A 21,439-nucleotide genomic window follows, 5' to 3' on the forward strand; every position below is an offset into this window, starting at 1 on the left:
TTGTTACGGATAACCTATCCACAGGATAGGACATCAGGATCTGATGTGTTAGGGGGCCAACATCTGAAACCCACACAGATCAGCTGTTCTGGCAGGCGCTGAAGGGCGGGAAGCCCGTGCAGCTGCTCCTATTCAAGTAACAGAAGTGGAGTTGCAGCCCCCATCCACTGTATAGTGTCGGCGCCAGAAAACTAAAGCTCTGGTCCTATTTCTTGCTTTCCATCCCCTGCAGCAGCTGCCGGCACCTGGAGAAGTGAGTGTCGGATTCCTATAATTCAGATACTGATGGCCTATGCTGTGGCTAGGTCTTTAGTATCAAACCTGTACACTAGGAACTAGGAATGAGAGGGGAACTATGCCTAGGATGATAATTTAAAGGGACACTGTGCTGTGGACCAGAAATGAGAGGGGGAGCCGTACTGAGGACCCGTTTTAAAAGGGACACCATCCTGGGGACCAGGAATGAGAGGGGAAGATATGCTGATGACTAGAAGCAAGATGTAAGCCATGCTGAGGACCAAAAATTTGGTGCCACGGTTAGCTAGGATATGTGCAGGTCACTAAGGGAGTAAAAAAAAGCTGAGGACCTCTATGGCTTTGTATGTGGATTGGAGTGACTTGTGTACAGTACCATGGCTGAGATATTAGACCAGGTCTAAGCTTGGTTCTGTAATATGCTGATGTAATGCCTCGTTCACATTAGCAAGAAATACATTCATTTGGTTCTTGGTTTGAGGGCTGTACATGTTTGATGACTCCTTTGGACACTATAACCTGCATTCCGTATACTTTTTTCTTTGAGAGGACAACCATTTTTCTGTGCAAATTTGAATGGGAGGCTCAAAGAGGTTTCACTGTAATAATATACTAGACCAGTGTTTCTCAATCTTTTCAAGCAAAGAACTCCCTATTGAAAGAAGTCCTGAATGAGGATGCCCAATATAACAATCACTTATAAAAGTTATCAAAATAAGACTCTGGAGCCTCCGTCAGCAGTTATACAATGCCCCAGCATTTGATACCACCGCATACAGTTGTGTTTGTGAGACCCATACACTGGCGCTTGCCAGCTCTAATTGTTTTGGGTGTAAAGGGGTACGGTGAGTAGATCCCCTGAAAGCATCCACTGAAAATAAGCCCTAAACCTTCTTTAGGAGCAAAGAATAATATAAGACCCTGTCTTATTTTTGGAGAAGATACCCAGGTTACACTAGCATGGCCCATACCAGTAATACAAGATGATGTACAACTTGTACTATCTGTGAATATATTAAAGTAATATATAAAAGTCTACGAGATAGGTTTGTGGTAAAAACACTTTAAGGCTAAGGGCCCATGTTGTGGAAATGCAGATTTTTTTTTTTTTATTTTGTTGCAGATTTTGCTGCATTTTTTTTTAGCCATAGCCAGGAGTTAAGAAAGGATTGAGCAGAAGGAACAACTTCCTACATATTTCCCATTCCTTTTGTAGCCTTTCTTGGCTTTGGCTCTTTAAAAACGCAGCAAAATCTGCAACAAAAAAGCTGTTTCCACAACATGGCGCCTCAGCCTAAAAGGGTTTTTCTTGGCCCCAAATCAACTTTTCATACATATGACCTATTCACAGGGTAGGTCATCATTATGTATGTCCGTGGAGTGCCCTGAATCAGCACATATCAGCTGTTGCAGCAGCCTCCGGGTGCTGGAAACTGCTTGTGGATGGGTAGTGTGTACAGCACCACTCCAATTCAAGTTATATTAGTGGCATAGCAGCCCCATATACTGCACAATAATTATTTTGGGGAACTACAGTATGAAAAATCAATTTAGGGACAGAAAAACCCTTTAAACATTTTTTTTCCAACACAAATACAACTTCTATCTTATCCAGGGAATAAGTGTCTGCAACTACTGGTAACCCCACTAACCTTCCCCCACCTTCCTCCGTGGTCATGAGAAAGTGCACAAGTGAACATAGTGGTGGTACGCATGCAGGAGCCCCACTCCACTCTCTGCTATGGGAGTGGGGTACAATGTATCCTGCTACTTCTACTGTCCAAAAGTGGTCAAGCAAATGCATTACTGCTCCATTTTACACAAAAAAATTGAGACCTTCAACAGTCATGAGATCAGAGTTTCCTAGCAGTAGGACCCTTGATCAGACATTTATCCTCTTTGCATGCTTGGCACACACTTAGTGTTAACAATAATTGGGCACAATGCTCCATCAGTACAATAGAAGAGAGGGTTCTGTTCACTCGGGCACTCCCTTTTTAGGAAAGTGGTTATCATCTGCTACGTGTGGTAATCCAGTAGGTGATACCACAAAGTCACTCTGTGGGGGCCATTATTTTCTAGGGGGCCATATGAAAAATGCCCTTACAATATGGGGGGCTTGTAAAGGGATTTAGGGTAATTTTCTGCTGTAAATTATAAGTATTCTTGGCTGCTGAAGTCTTGCCCATCCCACTTTTTTGAAAACACAGTGTAAAACACCTAAAAAGTTTTTACATAAGTGGAGCTCGTGTCAAAATTTGCAACTTTTTGCCAGAAAATTTCCAAAGGAGGTGTAATAAACATACCTCTATGTTTCCTCACAAGATTTCCTACCAATAACCCTATCCAGAAACCCTTTATTGATCTACCACTTTTTACAGCTGAAGGTTTGTATTGTACCTAGACAATCTGTCTGTGAACTAATCACATCCATAGCACAAATTGTCTCTTCTCTGATATCTCAGACTCTGGAGATATTATATGAAGATAGAGCTCTCTGGGAAAGGTTATTATGGTCAAACAAAGTAAAAAGAAAAGGAAGGAATTCATGAACAAGAAATGTAGAAGCCTGAAGACCCTTTCCCCACCACCCTCAAAAAAAAAAAAAAAAAAAAAAAAATCTGGGAAACACTGGTCATATGGGAACCTGCAGTCAAACACACCTGATAACTAATAGTATAATTCTATTATTACCATCACACCCTATGGAAGTTACTGTATACATAGTCAGAAATATTATAGTGTCCCTGAAATCAGTCATAGCCCACAGGAACAAACACTACTTAAATAAGCTGCAAACCCTGACTACAGCACCACGGTTAACTTCTTCCGGCACACCCTGCTTTCCATTGATCAGATAAACATATAGAGACATAAGACACTCACCTTGCCGCTTGAGCTCCTCTATCTGCTCCTCTTTAAGGTCCAGCTGCTCTGTAAGTCGTGAAGCCGCCTCCAGGGCACTGTTCGCTTCATCCAATCTTTCCTAGAGCAGACGATGAGCATTTTAGTTATTCAATGCTTGCAGCTATAATCTAAGGTAATGACCAAAACCTTTACAATAAATGGTCATGCCTCGTATTAAAGAAGCAGAGATTAATAGTGTGAATGTGGAGCATAGTCAATAGCCAAATTATCTGGATTTGACCTGGGTGACATCACTTGATTGATTTCATATGAAACAAGATTTAATACATTATATATAGTGTATATTATACTATAGAGCAGCTCTCACTATTTCACTAGTGAAGTCACTGTGTACATACATTACATCACTTATCCTATACAGATTCTGAGTACACCCAGTATTACACTTAAGAGCAGCACTCACTATTCTGCTTGTGGTGTCAGGTGGCATTTAGAAAAGAATTTTCACACCACCTCTCATATTCCCTTCATCATTGGAGGGGTGCGCTGTTTTTTATAAGGCAGCACGCTCCTCAAAAATCAGGTGCATCCCTCTGCCAGGCTGTGTGCCTGCACTAAAATCTACTCTAGCTTGTAGCTGGTGTAATATATTGCTGTTAATTTATACCAGTAAAAAGTGGCAAGTTTGGAACAAAAATGCAAAAACCTTATTTGCACAAACAAACTTTTTCATGCCTTGCTTGCCAGAAACTTGGCATATAAGACAAAATAAATCCACCTCACTGTGTACATTACTTAACGCATCCTGTATTGATTGTTTGTTACATCCTATATTATACTCCAGAGCTGTACTCACTATTCTGCTGGCTGATAAAAGAAACAGCCAGCATTCTTGACAACAGAGCGCTATATAAAAGCTTAGCTAAGCGGTGTTAATATAAAGAAGCCGTTAGCCTTTCTTATAAGATACCTATACAGAGACTGGATAACAGTACACAGCCTGGACACTTCATAGAATACAAAACACCTGAGTAAGCTTTGTGCAGATGTTGAACAAGCAGTTAATGATGGATGAGGCTCTGGATGGCGCTTTTGGTACATTAAGAAACATTTTGATTTAACTGTAAGTTTATTGGAAATTTACCAAAAAAAAACAAGACTATATTCAGTATACTAAGTACAATTGTGCAGGAGAGAATTATACAGAAGAAAAAGTAGAACTGTCCATAAAAACCTATAAGAAACATTTTGGATTGTATGTCTAAGGGTAGGAACAGCATAATATGTGATTAAGTTCTTTGGCTCTATAGGTGATAGTAAAGTGACTGCTGCTCTGACCTTTCCATACCTTTCATAAAGACGTAACTGTCTTCTAACCAGGGGCGGAACTTGGGGGGGGGGGGGGAGGGGTTGCAGTCGCACCAGGCCCTGGAGCCTTAGGGGGCCCATAAGCACTGGCATCAGTATTGGGAATGCAGCTTCCATCTGGCCCATAAACCAAGGAGACCCACAGATTACCTTGACCACACTAAGGTGGATTAAACTCCTTAGGACCCGAAACAATCACTATCAAGAATTCGCTGTAGGGATGAAGTAGGGGGCCCAGACAAAAGATTGCAGCGGGGCCCACAAGACTTTAGTTACGCCGCTGCTTCTTACCTGTAGTGACACAACCTTATCTTCCAGTTTCTCCACTTTCTGTCTGAAGTCTACATTCTGCTTCTTGTATCTCTCTAGCTCCGCTGTATACATGGCTTTCTCCTCTGAAAGATGAAATCAAAACGGCAGTTACCATATAAACCCCATTTATTCCTAGGAATTGTAGGTGCTATAGAGTCATACACTGTAGCTTCAGTATGCTGGGGTTTCAGTATATAAGGCTTGAATAATGAAATCTTCCGTCAACTTTCTAACTTCACATAATATTCAAGATTGGAACTTTCTGTTGATCTGAAAACCTGTCTCAGCTGCACAAACGGCAGGACTAGTCTCTGCAATCCTATCAGCTAAACACAGCATCTTCTCTTGCTATTCCCAGCTCACATTAACGGACAGCAAACAGAAATCATGAAAATAGTGAGCAACTAAAACAAACAATACACAAGATATTAACACAGAATTTCATTATACAATAATTAAACTATTTTTACATAAGAACGAATGAGCAAACAATTCTTGTACATAACCTTTTTGTATAACTATTATTTGCACATTTGCTACTATTGAGCAGCTACCAGTATTTTGCTGCTGGATTTTCTAGGGGTGTGATAAGAAAGCAGCCACCAGTGAACCTCTTGTTTCTATGTGGTGTATTATTTACATAGAGCATGTCAGATTTGTACAGAAAGTCTCACCTTGCTGGAACTGCTCTAGCACCATCTGCAGGTTGCTCAGTGACAGTGCGTACTGTTTAACTTGCTCTTGAGACATGTTAAACTGAAGCAAAGCTTCATCTCTTTGCCTAGAGACAAGGTTCAGCTGCTCCTGCAGAGATTCCACCTGCATCGTCGCCTGATGGCTGTAAAAATAATGTACATATATATGTAATTATTGACTGTCAAAAATATACAACACATAAAACAGAACCACCGGGTGTGACAATCACCTGGCTGTTTCCACAGCAGTGGATGAGGACAGTAGTCTCTCCTCCAGGACTGTCACCTTCTTTTTTAACTCAGTTTCTCGGTCTTCTGCCGCCAGTGCTTCGCGAGTGTATGAGTCCTCCATCTCCAACAGGTGATTGCGCAGCCTCTCCAGCTCCTGATTCAGACGCTGCTCCTTTTCCTTTAAATGCTGCACCTAAAATAAGAGAAAAAGAATGACATAAATGAATCCAAAGAACCTGGGGATCTAAACGCATCCAATGCTCTATTCCCATGAATGTTAAACATGTCTAACGGGCAATTACATTTTTTTTTTTTTTTTTTTTTAACAGGTGTCACATTGCTGCTTTAAAATCAGTGCCTTTGCCCATTTTCACAGATCCCTCAAGGCTTGAAACTACACATCACGATCGTTTGTATAGAGCCCAAGACAAATATACTAAACTGGAATGACATTAGTGATCAATATATTCATTTGTACAATCTCTTAATTTTTTTTTGTAAATAAAGCATAACTCTATAAGACCAAACCAGTTTTAGTCTTAAAAGTGGTTATCCAGAGACTTTGCATGCACTTACTTTCTGACTGGGTTCTATTTAGTCTGAACCCTGGGTGTCAAGTGCAGATTTCCATCATGTGACCCTGAGTTGGAAAGCCTAGAAACTTATGTTGCTGTGCCCTCTCCTTCTTCTACCTGTTCAGTGTGTATTACTTGTAATATGAAGGCTGGGGTTACTATGTACTCAGCCTCCATACTACAGGTAATACACACTGAACAGGTAAAGGAAGAAGGCAGAGCGATTTGGGTGCCAGGAACCGGTTTGAATCAGCTGACTCAAACTTTTCATTTTACCTTACAGCATTCTATCTGCCAAACCTTTATTTTTTTTTACATTTCCATCTAAAAAGCTGTCTAGGGCAATGTTTTTGTGAGATGAATTGTAGATTTTTAAAATTTGTTTGGTATACATAGGTGGATGTTTAGTTTAAAAGTTTCCTAATAGAAGATTGTATAAAAAATACAAGTTTAAAAATGTATGTCTGGAGAAAGACAACATGTATAATTTTTACTATTAGCGCTAGGTTCACACTACTGTTATGCTCTCCATTGCTTGGGTCTGCCGGGGGACCTGAACAATGGAGAGCCAGACAGATAAAACAGAGGTCACACGACTATAATGGGGCCGCAGTTTTCAAACTGAATATGGTTTCTGTGTCAGTCTCCAACGTACAGCCTTATTTATAAAGGACAGCTAGAGATCAGCTTACAGAAATATTAGCTCTGTGCAGGTTTGGACCACTGGATATAAAGACTGTTCTGACTCACCGATCTGAAAGTCTCAGACATTTATTTCACATTGACCCAAAAGGAATGAATAATACTGTATTAGAATACTAACTTCTAAGACATTTTGCATCTAAGGTGCAATTTCTAATAAAGGTTTTTCATGCCTAAAGATATTGATGACCTATTAGTTAGTCTTATCATGAATATCATTAGGCTGGAAAATGCCTTTAACACTATACTGCAAGCCATAAGTCATCATCTGTGACCTATACATGACACCAGGATAACAAAAGAGAAGGTGATGTTTAATCATTACTGTGCTGGTGCCAACTCTTATTTATGGGGATTACAGCAGCAATTCTATTACTACAGGTCTATGTCATATAGAGGGATAGAGCAGCAATTGCAGCAGCCTGAAAACCTGCTCGTAATGTGACTGTAGCCCTGTGCAGACGGCACACCTGCTCAGCCTGGTTACTAACCTCACCTGCTCAGCCTGGTTACTAACCTCATTTTGCAGGGCGACACTTTCCATTTGCTTCTGTTTCAGAGCTAGCATCACCTGGTCTCTCTCATGCTGAAATAAAATAGCTTTCTCCTGCATTGACTTCACCTCATTCAACAAATGGTTCAATTCACCGGCCTTCCCCTGTAAAATAAACAATGTAAACAAACAATAATGCAGAATAACTGAGTGGTCCTGCTTCTCAGTGACCTTGTTCATGTCTGCAGATTTATAGTCTTCTGGCTTAAGTGACACAATGTAATTAGAACAAAAGGAATAAGAATTTCCCCTGCAGCACCTCCTTGTTAGGAAACAAAATGTATTTTACCTTTGCACTTCTGCCCTACTCCCTCTCCACCTCCTGGCCGCCCCTGGACTATATGGCCCTTTGATACACCACTCTAGTACTGTCCATAGTAACTCAACATGCCACATAAATTACTACCAGCTTGGTTATAGTAAAATATTATGGATCATGCTAGACTTAAATGAATCCTGTTAAAATGTTCACCACTTTACCGTTTCCTTTGTTAAATGGATTTTTGTATGTTTTTTGTTTGCCATAAAATCCTTTTCTCGTTCTATGCATTTGGGGGGCACATGCGTATAGACCTGGCCAATAGCAGGCTGACATTATGAATAACAAAAGATGTCGGTTCCGCCTGAGCTATACACTCTCCATAGATACTATGCTAGCCCGTTTGTACCGCAGGAGTAGGAGAGAACACAAATAAAATAAAGAATACAGAATACGGAACCAGCCACCACTAATGTGTTCTGAAGTAGACACCCCATGACCAAAAGCAGTCCGGGCCAGGACCAAGAAAAAAGGGTGTGATCTCTGCCCCCAGTGAATACAATGAGATAGAAGATTTTACATTAAGTACAAAAATCAATTTTTCTTGCTTAAATCATTGGAGGACACCGCTCCATGGGATGTTCTAACATAGTCCCGTAGGATGGTAATCACATGGCCATGCGAGCAAGAGTCCAAAGACATCCCTGATAGCAGACCGAATCCATCTGGAGATAGAAGCCTTGGAAGCAGCCAGACAGTTATGAGAGAACAAACAAGGCGTCCGAATGATGGAAGGGGTCAGCAAGAGACAAATAAAGCTCGTTTGCCTGGACAACATCCAGGCAGTGAAGAGAGAACTCATGCGGGTGCTTGCGGACTGGTCGGAAAGATGATAAGATGAGGTCCTCATTAATGTGGAAAGAAGCAAGCACCTAAGGCAGGAAAGACAGTGGCGGACAGAGAATCACCTTGTCCTTGTGGAGAACAAGAAAAGGAGGCTTCTGGGACATGTTAGCCAGTTAGGAGGCCCTGCAGATGGATGTATCAGCCACCAGGAAGGCAACCTTCAAGGAAAGAATGTGAAGCGAGATCTCACGCAAAGGCTCGAAGAGGGGTGGGGTGAGCCTGAAAATCTTCACCTGAGGCCAGAAAGATAGAGTCTTCTGAAAAAGAATGGAAGGGCAGACACCTGCTCTATAAGAGAAGAAAGACTAAGTCCCTGATCCAAAATAGATTGGAGAAGGGCCAGAAAGGAAAAAGGGGAGAGGCTGAAAGTCATTACTCTTGTACCACGACAGGTAGGTCTTCTACGTGCAATGATAGATCTTGGCAGACTGAGTCTTGAGCATGGTCTTGATAACATGCTCCGAAAAACCACGACACCTCAGGACCTTAACATCAAAAGCCACATCATCAAACACAACTAATGTTAGGTGGAATGCAACAGCGGACCTTGGGATAGAAGGTCAACTTGCAGAAGCAGCATCCGCCAGCTGGAACAGGAGATCCGCATACCAGGCCCTGCCGGGCCAATCTGGAGCCACCCGGATGGCTGGTACCCTCTTATTCTTGAGAACCCAAGGGAGAAGAGTAGGAAACAGGTAAAGGCGGCGGAATTCCAAAAAGGAAATTACAAGAGTGTCAGCAGCGATGGACAGAAGGTCCTCGGACCTGGCCATATAGTGAGGAAGATTGTGGTACAGGAGGGAGGCTAAGAGGTCAATGTCTGGTGTGCCCTACCAGGGGCACAACTGGAGAAAGATCTGCTGGTGAAGCGACCACTTACCTGGGTTGAACTTTTCTTTGCTTAGGTAGTCTGCCACACAATTGTCCATGCCTGGAATGTGAACCGCAAACAGGGCTGAAACGAGACTCTCCACAGAAGACTTCTTGCATGGCCATTCTGGTGCCTAGATGGTTCAAGTAGGCGACCACAGTAGTGTTGTCAGTCTGAACTCTGACCAGATGCCCTTGAAGGATAGTCCAATAAGACAGGGCAAGGAAGATGGCTCTCAGTTCCAACAGGTTCATCTGGAGGGAGGACTCTGACTTGGACCAAAGGCTCTGAACAGTCATGGCACCGAAGACCGCTCCCCAATCGGAAAGACTGGTGAGGGGGAGAAAGGACTTTCCGTGGGAGATCCCTGGGGAGGAAAGCCACCAAAACAGCTCCCGTGGAAGCAAAAGGATCAGACGGATGAGGCTGGATGGAGATTTTTCACAGGGGGCCAGAATCGCCAATTGCAAAGGACATGGAGTGGAAATGAGCATAAGGTATAACTTCGAAGGACGACACAATCATTCACAGAACAGCCTGTAGAAAGGCGTCTGCTTGACCAGGGGAAGAAGGTAAAGCAGATGGAAAAAATCTTGAATGAAGAAGGGAGGAGAACTTGATAGAGATCCTCAGATCCTGGTGTCGTCAATGCTGGCACGACAAATCTCCCGAAAAGAGAGCAGATGTCCCTCCACCTGAGGAACCCTAAGTGGGTGAGGAAGACATTCATGCAGAGAGAGGGCTTGGATGAGGATGGCCTGAAGAACCTGGCCTTGAAGGAGGACTCCTTGTAATGGGAATCTCGGAAAGACTGCCCTCCAGAGTGACAAGTGGAGCCCCGAAAGGAGCAAAAATGCTGAGAGGGGCAAGAGGAGGACAGCTGACATTTATGACGCTGCTAAGGAAGGAGGGAACTTTTTCTCCCAGTAGCTTCCAAGATCAGCTTCTCTAAGTCCTTGCCAAAAATCTGCCCTGTTTGTCCCGAGAGAAGAGAACAGCCACGACCACCATCAACATTCCAAGATCAGATTTAAATGGAATGGCAGATGCCACCATGCTGGTAGCTGCCTTGGCAGAACAGCAAGCTGTTCACACAGGTACTTAAAAGCATTCAGGATTTGTGAAACAAACAGCTTTTTGTCCTGGAGGGAGGCTCCAGTGGAGAGGCCCATCTGAAGCTGTTTGGCTCAAAAATGCAGGACTTGCTGACCGAAGATGCAGCAAAGGAAGGCCACAGGGAGGAGCCAGCAGTCAAAAAGGCACCTTGCAGAGGGTGTCCACCCTCTTGTCCGAGGGTTCACCGAGGGATGTGGAACCCGCCAAAGGCAGAATGGTAGACAGTGATAGCCGAGCTATCGTGGAGTCCACTGCAGGAGGTTCTGACAACGTAGAAACACACTGGTCTGGAAAAGGAAACAGGACGTCTGACTTCTTAGTGGAAAGGGGGGGGGGATGGTCCTGGTGAAGACACTTTTTTTTTTTTTTTTTAAAGATATGATGAAATGCCCCGTGGTAGGAGAAGACCAGGGGAGGGCAGCATCTATGGCGGAAGGAGATGTCATCTTAAGAATTAGGATCCGGGTCCTCTGAGATATGGAGCGTCTCTCTGATAACATGGATGAGCTCCTGCGCAGCAGTGGATATAAATGTGCCTAACTGAAGCTCCAGGATGGACTCAGAGGTGTCCACAGGAGAATCAGATGACACAGGGGGAGACAAGGTTCTGTCTGTTGGAGTAGAGCTGTGGCTCTATCTGGAGAATGCCCAGAGGAAGTGAAGAAGGACAATGATCTGTATGAGAATTTCCTAGTCTTTTCCTTTTGCAGGACGGCTCCTGGAGCTGGAACCAGAGCAAACAGGACGCCTGGAGGACGCTAACTGAGCGGCAATCTGGGAATGCAGGAAAATGGCCGATGGACATGCGCAGTTGGTGCTTTTGAATGAAGACGTGGTCTGGAGAAGAAGACAGAGGCGTCGCTGGAGAGTTTTCAGACAGTACAGGGGACACCCCCTGTGCTGTTTCAGCGCTGTGGAACGCCCCCGGTGCTGTCTCAACTCATTTACATATGGAAGAAAGAAGAAATTTCTCAGGAATGGCAGCACCGATCAGAATAATAAAGGTATAAGGCTATTCCTACGTGCATTTAGTTAAAAAAGGGTATCCTAATGATAGAATCCCTTTAAAGCAATGAATCTCTACTTTATTAATGCATTGGAATTGTGCTTCTGTATGCTGCAGAGGTAGAGATGCAATCAATCAAACATACAGTTAGGAATGGGAGTTGTATCCGCAATTCCTATTCTCATCAGTGTCCTAAACAGATCGCTCCTGTTCTGCAGCACAAGAAATTGTGAGCCTGGTGGGGTTTAAAACCTGATTCTCCTCTTTGAAACGGCTCTGTAACCATTGTCTCAGGTACTAAAGAGCCCAACATACCAGCATATGAAGTTCTTGCCCCCTCCAGCCTTGGTGTGATTCATCCCCTCATAGATCAGGCCTCAGCTAATTCACATACAGACTTCTGAGGAATCTTGTCTAGGTAAATGGGAGATTTCTAACATAACAGAGGTAACACCTAGTCGACGGTGCTGTGGGTTTAAATCCCTCAGTAGAGTAGTGGAGAATAAAAGGAGTAAACAGGTGCACAATTTTTAAAGTTTAAGGACTTTGAAAGTTCTTGAAAAAGCTTAACAGATTGGATTTTATGTTATACTTACGTTTTTTTTCTGCAACAGCTGTGCATTTATCAGAGTTGCTTCCTGCACTAGTTAAAACACAGGTCGTAAAACTGGTAGACAGGGTTTAGGGTGAAAGATGTGCGATTACATGTTAGGGAGCATTCACACTACCGTCAGTGTCCGACAGGTAGTGTCCGCTGCTAATGTCCATTCAAAATCTTGCACGGACATTAGGAGTGAACACTAGCTGTGTCCGTGACAATTTTCATTAATTTAAATGGACATCGGGTGCGTTCTTTTACACTCCGTACCTGTCCTTAAATGTCTGTTCCTAAAGATGTCCGACTTTTCAAGCGGACAGAAAAAACCTACGTCGGGTTTTGCTGTCCGCTTGAAAAGTCGAACATTTTTCGGAACGGACACTTAAGGACAGGCACGGAGCGTAAAACAACGCACCCGATCTACATTTAAATGAATGAAAAAGGTCACGGACACAGCTAGTGTCCGCTGCTAATGTCTGTGCAAGATTTTGAACGGACACTAGCAGCGGACACTACCTGTCAGACACTGACGGTAGTGTGAATGCCCCCTTATAGCCTAGACCTTACAGACCATAGACAGCAAGCATGTTATACCATAATTGTTTGCTAGTCACATCCCTAAGATGCTTACAGATTTCTCTATAACTTCAGTGTTGTCAAACTTAACATCTGAGCTCGAATGACAAGATATCTAAGCTCCTACCCCACATTGTTTTCTCCGCAACAAGAAACCAGAAGAATTCTGAAGTTAACTTTTGACATGAACAAAGAACAACTCAAAATGGTATAATACATTTTTTTGCAAAGTAACGCAACTAACAAACCAACCTGCTCCTTTTCTTTTAGAAGGTTCTCCAGGGCTAAAGCTTTTTCCCTCATGGAGTTGGACTCAAATTCCTTCTCTCGCAGTAGCATTGAAAACTGCATGTTAGTCTCATGCAGAGCTCGGAATTCACTTTCTTTCTCCTTCTCTTTGGCCATCACCCTCTCATTCTCTTCCTTTAACTTGTTGATGTCCATCTCCAGGATCAGAGCCCTTTCTTTAAGGTTTGTGACAGCCTGTTTAAGGACCTCGTTCTCATTCTCCTTGTTCCGCAGGTTTTCAGTGGCAGAGTTTAACTTGTCTCCTATTGTCTTTATTAAGATATCTTTTTCTTTAAGTGACTTTTGTAAGAGTTGACTCTTCTCCTTAGTCTGCTTTGCCTCAAGGATGGCCTCTTCCTGGCTCCTGCGGCCTTCTTCAGATGTCCGAGCAATGGAGTCCGACAAGCGCTGATTGTTTTCTTGAAGTGTTCTGATGTTTGAGTCTTTCTGTTGTATTTGGAGTTTTAGCTGTTCATATTCCTGGAGAACCTTGGGAAAGTCACTTTCTTTTACATCCGAAGTTGAGGCCAATGGACGATCAATTTCGGGCAACACTGTACTCTTACTTGTTTGAAGCTTGGCTGTGTCAAGATGACCAAGAATTCGTTCTTTTGTGTTGTTTAGTTCCCCAATACTGTTTTGCACATTGCTCAACTCTGTGCCAAGACTCTTCAGCTTCTTCTCATTGTGTTCATAGCTCTGGATAAGGTTGTTGTAGTCTACCTGCAGCCGAGAGTTGGAATCACTATCTAAACTTATCTGACCTTGGAGCTTGTGCAGCTCCTCCTGTAGGTGAGCAGATTCATGTTGCATGTTCTGGACAGTGGTCATCACTTGTTGCTTCCATTCTTCCATCTTCTTCACTTGCTGCTTCAGCTTATCCCTTTCCTGCAGCAGCTCCTCAAACTGATTGCTATTGACACTTCCCATTTCATTGCCATTCTCTGAATTGGATGCCTGAAGGACAGTCAGCAAGGTCTGACATTTCTGGCTTAAGGCATCTATCTCTATGTCTTTTTCTCGAATGATCCGAGACAGATTTTGGATAGTCTCTCTGAACATGTCTTGGGTGCTACCTTCCTGGCTGCGAGAGAGTCTCTGGTTCTCTTCTTGGAGCTTCAAGAGGGCGGACTCTTTGGCTGCCACAACATCCATCATTTTGTGGTATTCAGTTCTTAGTTGGCTGTTCTCTCTAGTCTTCTCACTCAGGACAGCCAGAACCTGCTCCCTCTCCATAGCATAAGCTTGTATCTGCTGCTGGAGGTACACTACATCTTGCATGTAGTTGACTGAAGACACACGGGCATGAAGATTTTGAATCTCCAGATCTTTCTGCTGGATAATCTGAGTGAGCTTTCCAACTTCATCTTTGGACAGCTGGTCAATTTGCTTGGTCAATGTGATGTTCTTCTCATTTAGCATTTTAATCTCCATCTCCTTCTCTTTGATGCCTTTCACCAGCCGGTCAACCTCAACTTTGGACAAGTCATGCTTCTCATTACCATTATCGCTGTTATTAATGTTCTGGGTCTTTGTATCCTGGAATATGACCGATGAGTCTGTTTGAATAAGTTGCTCGTTTTGTAACTGGGAGCTGATCAGTTCATTTGTCTGCTGTAGGCTGGAGATCTCACTGTCTTTTTCTGAGAGAAGATTCTCGTAAGTATCTACCATTTCCTTATGCTGCAATTTAATTTCATCCATTTCCTTGATCTTTTCCTGCAAAGATTTCTGGAACTGAAGAGTGCTCTGATTTTGTTTCTCCACTGCTTTCTTCTGAAGTTTCAGCTCTTCTTCATAATTATTGCGTACTTTATTCAGCTGTGTTATCTCGGCCTCAAGTTCTGTGATGATATCTAGCGTCTTGGGTTCTACCGCTGGTTGTGATCGGCTCTGCTGGTCCTTCAATCTTTCTATCTCCTCCTTCAGGTGGCTGTTGTCTTCCTTCATAGAAGCCAAAATTTTTTCCTTTTCCTCAATTGTTTGCTTTAAGGTGTCACACTCTTTTGAGGTTATCATGTGCAGGTCCAGCTCCTGCTGTATCTCCAGGTTCTTTTCTTTAAGTTCTTGTATAAAAGCTTCCTTCTCTCGGATTAATTCAGTGAGCTGCTTCTGTCCTTCTAACGTACTTGTCAGCATCTCCTTTGTTTCTTCACAATCACTTTCCATTTGCTCCAAGGACCTTTTGCTTTCTGCTATTTGGAAGTCCTTTTCCTGATTGAGCTTAATGAGACGCTCATGCTCACGTTGCAGGGCAGAAGTGTCCAATTTTTGGGCATTGGAAAGTTCATTTATGGTGCGTTCGTACTTCTGAGCCTGTTCAAGTAGTCTGTTTTCCATCTGATTTAATTCCATCTCCAGTCTCCCTTTCTCCATTCTTAAAGCCTCAATCATCGTCTGTTTCTCCAAAGAATTTTTGCTGCTCTGAACATTAGCATCCTGCAGCTGCTGTTTGGCCTGTTCCTGGGTTGAGAGCAGCATTTCATTTTCCATCCTGAGGTCACAGATTTCTTTCTCCAAGTCATCTTTTAGCTGTTTCACCTCCGATAGCTGGTTCTGGAGTATTATAATCTGCGATTCTTTCTCATTATCATTCCGATTTTCGCACCTTGCTTCTAAATTCTCTTTGGCAACAGAAAATTCTTGTTTGACTTGGGTTAGATTTTTTTCAAGTTCCTTATTCTCCATGATGATGCTGGAACTGGTGTCTTCCAATAGCTTCAACTTCTCCAACAACTCGCTCACCTCAGCCTCTAGTTGCTGTTTGCTCAACTGCAGTTTACAGCAATTTTCTTTCTGGGACTCTAGTTCCTGTAGTAAGCTGCTGTGTTCTGAAAGAATCTTTAATGTTTTCTCCTTTTCAATTTCCAGATCCTCCGTCAATTGAGAAATTTGGGATTCTGCCTCCAATTTTTGTTTCGATAACTGTTCTTTCATGAGAATTAAGTGCTGGAGGAGAAGAATGCAAGAAGTTAAAAATTACTTGAAAACACAGAACACATCAAAATACAGATAAAAAAAGGAATTTTATATAAATTTTTGTTTGTCTTTTAGTAGTTTTCTTTCTGCTTCAGAAGTAGTACCCAAGAATCTTGGTCACTAACTTGGGTAGGGGGCAGCTGTATGGACAGACACAGCTGTACCCCTGCATGTTCTGGATGCTGATACTATCCCGTGCTGCCCCAGGGACCATTTTTCAACAATTCAGGTATTTGTAAATCATAGACTTATTAAAGTATGTTTTAGGTCCCAAAAATCTGTCCTTGCAATGTTAGCACAAGAAAAATAAGAAAATCAATCTGTGCTTTCACAGAACCTGGGCTACCTGCGTGGCTTCCTGATTCTGTTTATCCAGCTCTTCAAGTTCTGCTGTAAGAGTTTCCTTTTCGGTGATACTTTCCTGCAGTTCCCTCTCTTTTTCTTCCAGATCTTTTCTTAATGGCTCGAGTTCAGATTCTTTGGCAGATGAAGACAATACAAAATCCAACTCTGTTCTCAGCTCCTCCTGTAAGGAAGAGAATGGATCTCTTATTCAAGACCTATCCATTGTATAAGTCATCAATAAAAAGAAATTGGAAAACTATGCTAAGGGTTATAAGGATTGTTCCCATGAACATAACCATATTTAAATTTGTAGACAAAAGTTAAACATTTTTACAAACCTAATTACAAATTTTGAAACGTTTTAAAGATTTTCTATAACAATTTTAGTAGTGGCCAGCTTTTGTCTTGATCGTATGCCAAAGGATCCGATTGTAAATGCAGAAACTTTCTATGATCTGGGACTTGTCAAAACGTCAGTCATAGAGATGAGCGAGTACTATTCGAAATTGCCGTTTCGAATACCACGCACCCATAGGAATGAATGGAAGCGGGCGGCACACACACTTTGCCGCCGGCCGGCTGCTTAACCCCCTACGTGCCGGCTGCATATATTCATTCCTATGGGTTCGTGCTATTCAAAACGGTCATTTCGAATAGTACTTGCTCATCTCTAGTCAGCCATGATTTCCTTATTGTGGACAAGCTATCACTACACTTATGAGAAAAAAAATCCAACTACAGTAAAGAAATCATGGCTGGGTTTCTGCAAATACTTATTACTTCTATTTGCAGAAAGTCTAAAAATTTAAGAAGTTTGTGGGAAAACACCTTTAGTCTCAGGCCCCCTCTTGGCGGAAACACAGATTTTTTTGTTGCAGATTTTGTTGCTGTTTTTTGAGCCAAGGTTAGGAGTGGATTGAGCAGAAGGGTTGAAGTATAAGAACTTTTTAAAGAGTTCCCATTCTTCTTACGGCCATTTTTGACTTTGGATTAAAAAAACACAACAAAATAAGCTAAGTTTTTGCAATGTGAGGCCTCAGTCTTAAAGTTTTGTCAAAGATTAGAGAAACATGGCTGCTTTCTTCTAACAACAGTGTCACATGTCCACAAGTTCTGTAGTTGTGTGTTGCAACTCCACCTGATTTACTTCTAAAAGAGAGCAGGAGAAATAATCCTTTATAAATATATAAATAGCTCATAAAAGAAATACGGGTAAAAGCTGTGGCATGTAAAATTCCTTCAGGAGACAAAGGGGACAGAGCCGACAAGGTTTCTTCACTGTAAGGACTGTACATCTGTGGAATAGCCTATCCCAGAAGCTGGTCACAGCCGCAACAGCTGACAGTTTATAAATATAAATAAATAAAGGCTTAGATGCTTTTTTTTTTTTTTTTTTACTATAGCAAAATAGTATTGACATTTAAGTAAATGTATAGAATCCTTATTTCCTTCAGTCACGCAGTTTACCTTTCCTTGGTTGAACTTGATGATGGACATATGCCTTTATTTAAAGGGATTTTATCATTAGAACCACGTTTTAAGCTAAACACATGTCAGAATAGCCTTAACAAAGGTTATTCTTCTCCTACCTTTAGATGTTTTCTTTGCGCCACCATTCCTTATATCAGTGGTGTAACTAGGAATGGCGGGGCCCCGTGGCGAACTTTTGACATGGGCCCCCCCAACCAACACCTAAGACCTCAACTGACCCCCTCCTCCGCATTCTATTATGTCCCTTAGTAAGCCCTGCACACAGTATTATATCCATTAGTGGCCCCTGCACACAGTATTATGTCCCTTAGTGGCCCCTGCACACAGCATTATGTCCCATAGTGGCCCCTGCACACAGTATTATACCCAATAGTGGCCCCTGCACACAGTATTATGTCCCCATAGTGGCCCCTGCACACAGTATTATGTCCCCATAGTGGCCCCTGCACACAGTATTATGTCCCCATAGTGGCCCCTGCACACAGTATTATGTCCCCATAGTGGCCCCTGCACACAGTATTATGTCCAAGATCAGCAAGTAAATAGGGCCCGTAACGGACAATTTAAAAAAAAAAAAAAAAAAAAAAAGGCATCGGTAGCGGCTGTCACCGGGCCCCCTAATGGCCCGGGCTCCGTGGCAGCCGCCTCCGCTGCCTGTATGGTAGTTACGCCCCTGCCTTATATATATCCCGGTTTATGGCCATATGCTAATTAGTTTTCTCGCAGGACTGGGGGGCGCTCCAAGGACACAGACAGCACTGGGGGCGTCGCCTGTGCTGCGAGAAAACTATCCAGTGCCGCCTTCTCCGCCTCTTCTTCTTTGTCCCATCATGTCCACTTTAAAAAGCGCCGACTACGCATGTCCATAGCCATTTTCCTGTGCCCGAACGGGAGAGGCCACAGGAAATTGGCCGACGGACATGAACAGTGGGCGCAGTCGGCCATTTTCGTGTGGCCAAACAGGAAAGAAGAGGCGGAGGAAGCAGACAAGAATGCGGCGCTGGATAGTTTTTTCGCAGCACTGGGGACACCCCCAGAGAAAACTATTTAATGAGAAAACTAATTAGCATATGGACGAAAATCGCGATATCTAAGGAACTGCAGCACAGAGGATAGTTTTCTCGTAGCACAGGGGACGCCCCAGTGCTGTTTGTGTCCTGGGAGCACCCCCCAGTCCTGCGAGAAAACTAATTAGCATATGGCCAAAAACTGGGATATATATAAGGAATGGTGGCGCGAAGAAAACATCTAAAGGTAGGGGAAAAATAGCCTTTGTTAAGGCTATTCCGATGTGGGTTTAGCTTAAAATGGGATTCTAATGATAAAATCCCTTTTATCGGTACTTACTATGCAGCTATGTTTTTCTGATCATGCACAACACCTTTAATGCCACAGAGTTGTCTACAGTATACTCACCTTTTCTTTCTCCAGGCGTTTTACCTCCTTCTCGAAGAAGAGTCTTTTGTTCTCCAGTTCAGTCATATCTTTATTCTCTGGCACCAAATCACTATCCACCTGCAAAATGTAATTCAATTCACAACAGTGTAGCTAACAATATGTACCATTCAATGTGGGGTAACAGGGCATTTAAGGTTACCTGTTCAGACTGAGATATTCTGTTCATTTCTTTTTCAGCATCTAAATTATAAAATAATAATAATAATAATAATAATAATAATAATAATAAAAAGTAGTAAGATTGAAATCTCAGCATAGGCACAGCTCAGACAGAGAACGGCTAATTTACTGTATGGAAATCAGCTTTTCATCTGCTGACTTTCTGCTATATTTGCACTGCATACAATAAAAACAGACAGAGCTGTAATGTAAAGCATGCAGATGTGACAGGAGAAAGGATTACTTTACTACCTTATTTTTCAATGGACAGTGCAGCTAAGCTAGAGTCATTGGTCATAACTGTGCTATAAGGGTATGTTCACACAGAGTTTTCTGGAAGTGGAAATTTGAGGTGGAATCTGACTCCAAATATGCCTCCCAACTGTCCCATTCACTTCAATGGGAGTAAGTGGCAGAATTTAACTTTAGCTGATTTTTCTACTAGAGGACAGAGAAATAAAAAAGCGTCACGAGTAGAGATGAGCGAGTACTATTCGAAACGATAGTTTCAAATAGCACACTCCCATAGGAATGAATGGACGCAGCCGACACGCAGCTGGGGCCGGCATCATGCCGCTTAACCCCCTGTGCACCGCCCGCTCCGATTCATTCCTATGGGAGCATGCCATTCGAAACTACTGTTTCGAATAGTACTCGCTCATCTCTAGTCATGACCCATCTTGAAATGGGTTCTGCCTTGCAAACCCCACTGAAATGAATGGGAGGCAGAAAAAAATGCTAGTGTCATTTAAGAGTGGTTTGTTGAAGTGGCTTTTTCAAAGACTGCTGCAAAAAAAAAAAAAAGTTAGCATTTTTTTCTGTCTTCCATTCATTTCAATGGACTTTGAAGACAGAACCCGCTTCAAAATAGGCCCTGATACATCTTCTGCCTGACTGGCACTGAAATGAATGGGAGAGAAGGGAGGAGGTATTTTATTAGGCAGGTTTTGAGACAGCGTGTGAACTTACCCTAATGGAGGGTAATTAAGACTGTAGTTACGACAAAACAATATAAATAGCAACTAGCATCATATAGTACTAGTGACTTTTTAAACCAACTTTTCAACATTTTCAATATACTGCTCTCAGATATTACCAAAAAGCGCTTCCTGTAAGCGTAGAACCTCGTGCTTTAGGTTGTTGACATCTCCTGTTCCCCTTGCCTCTCCAGATTTCTGAATCTCTGTGAACTCCGACATCACCTTCTCATAGTCCAAAGACAATGTTTTCATTTCATTTACTGCCAGCTCCTTCTCGGTACACAGGACACTGTTCTTCTCCTCCAAGGATGATATCAGAGAGCCCATCTCATTCAGCTTCTGCTCCAGCTCCTGAACCTTCTGGTTGCAATTTGTGTTTTCAGTTTCCAGAGAGAGGATGGTTTTCTGTAGTTCAAACACTTTGGAGTTGTCAGAGGTGCCTTCTGCTGCTCCTAAACAAAAACGTGGTATGAAAAAGATCCAAATCTGTTCAGCATTTTGATATTAATGACCTATCCTTAGAATAGATCATAGATTGGTGGGAGTCACCCAGTACCTGCGCCAACCAGTTGCTTGCACCAATTGCAGGCAATGGCTTCTAGCTCTGATCAATATTTAGTTTCAGCGCCTGCTGCTAACAGCTGATTGTTGGAGATGGAGGTGTTTTTGTCTCAGTTTCAATTTGTCTGTTGACATGGCCATATGAAGGATAGGGTGGCAATATAAACATTAAAAAAAACCTCAATTAAAACAATAGTGAAAACGTGGTTTTGAAGTTGACCATAATGCATTGAATGATCTGACAACTTCATTCTGCAAATAGTTATAACTACAGCAAGTGTATAATG

The 21,439-nt window shown here is 42.5% G+C and overlaps 1 protein-coding gene across 1 annotated transcript in view; it reads right to left on the reverse strand.

The window, feature by feature from the left end:
* TRIP11 (thyroid hormone receptor interactor 11) overlaps positions 1 to 21,439 on the reverse strand; it is a 41,984-nt gene that overhangs the window by 12,558 nt on the left and 7,987 nt on the right. The window contains exons 7-16 of the mRNA XM_075282391.1: positions 20,708 to 21,043; positions 19,592 to 19,632; positions 19,411 to 19,509; positions 16,505 to 16,684; positions 13,144 to 16,128; positions 7,524 to 7,664; positions 5,729 to 5,922; positions 5,478 to 5,641; positions 4,783 to 4,886; positions 3,142 to 3,241 (exon numbers count right to left, since the gene is read on the reverse strand). Coding sequence (XP_075138492.1) covers positions 3,142 to 3,241; positions 4,783 to 4,886; positions 5,478 to 5,641; positions 5,729 to 5,922; positions 7,524 to 7,664; positions 13,144 to 16,128; positions 16,505 to 16,684; positions 19,411 to 19,509; positions 19,592 to 19,632; positions 20,708 to 21,043 — 4,344 coding nt within the window. The remainder of the gene's footprint in view (positions 1 to 3,141; positions 3,242 to 4,782; positions 4,887 to 5,477; positions 5,642 to 5,728; positions 5,923 to 7,523; positions 7,665 to 13,143; positions 16,129 to 16,504; positions 16,685 to 19,410; positions 19,510 to 19,591; positions 19,633 to 20,707; positions 21,044 to 21,439) is intronic.

This window comes from Leptodactylus fuscus, chromosome 7, assembly GCF_031893055.1.
Source record: "Leptodactylus fuscus isolate aLepFus1 chromosome 7, aLepFus1.hap2, whole genome shotgun sequence".
Classification (NCBI taxonomy): domain Eukaryota; kingdom Metazoa; phylum Chordata; class Amphibia; order Anura; family Leptodactylidae; genus Leptodactylus; species Leptodactylus fuscus.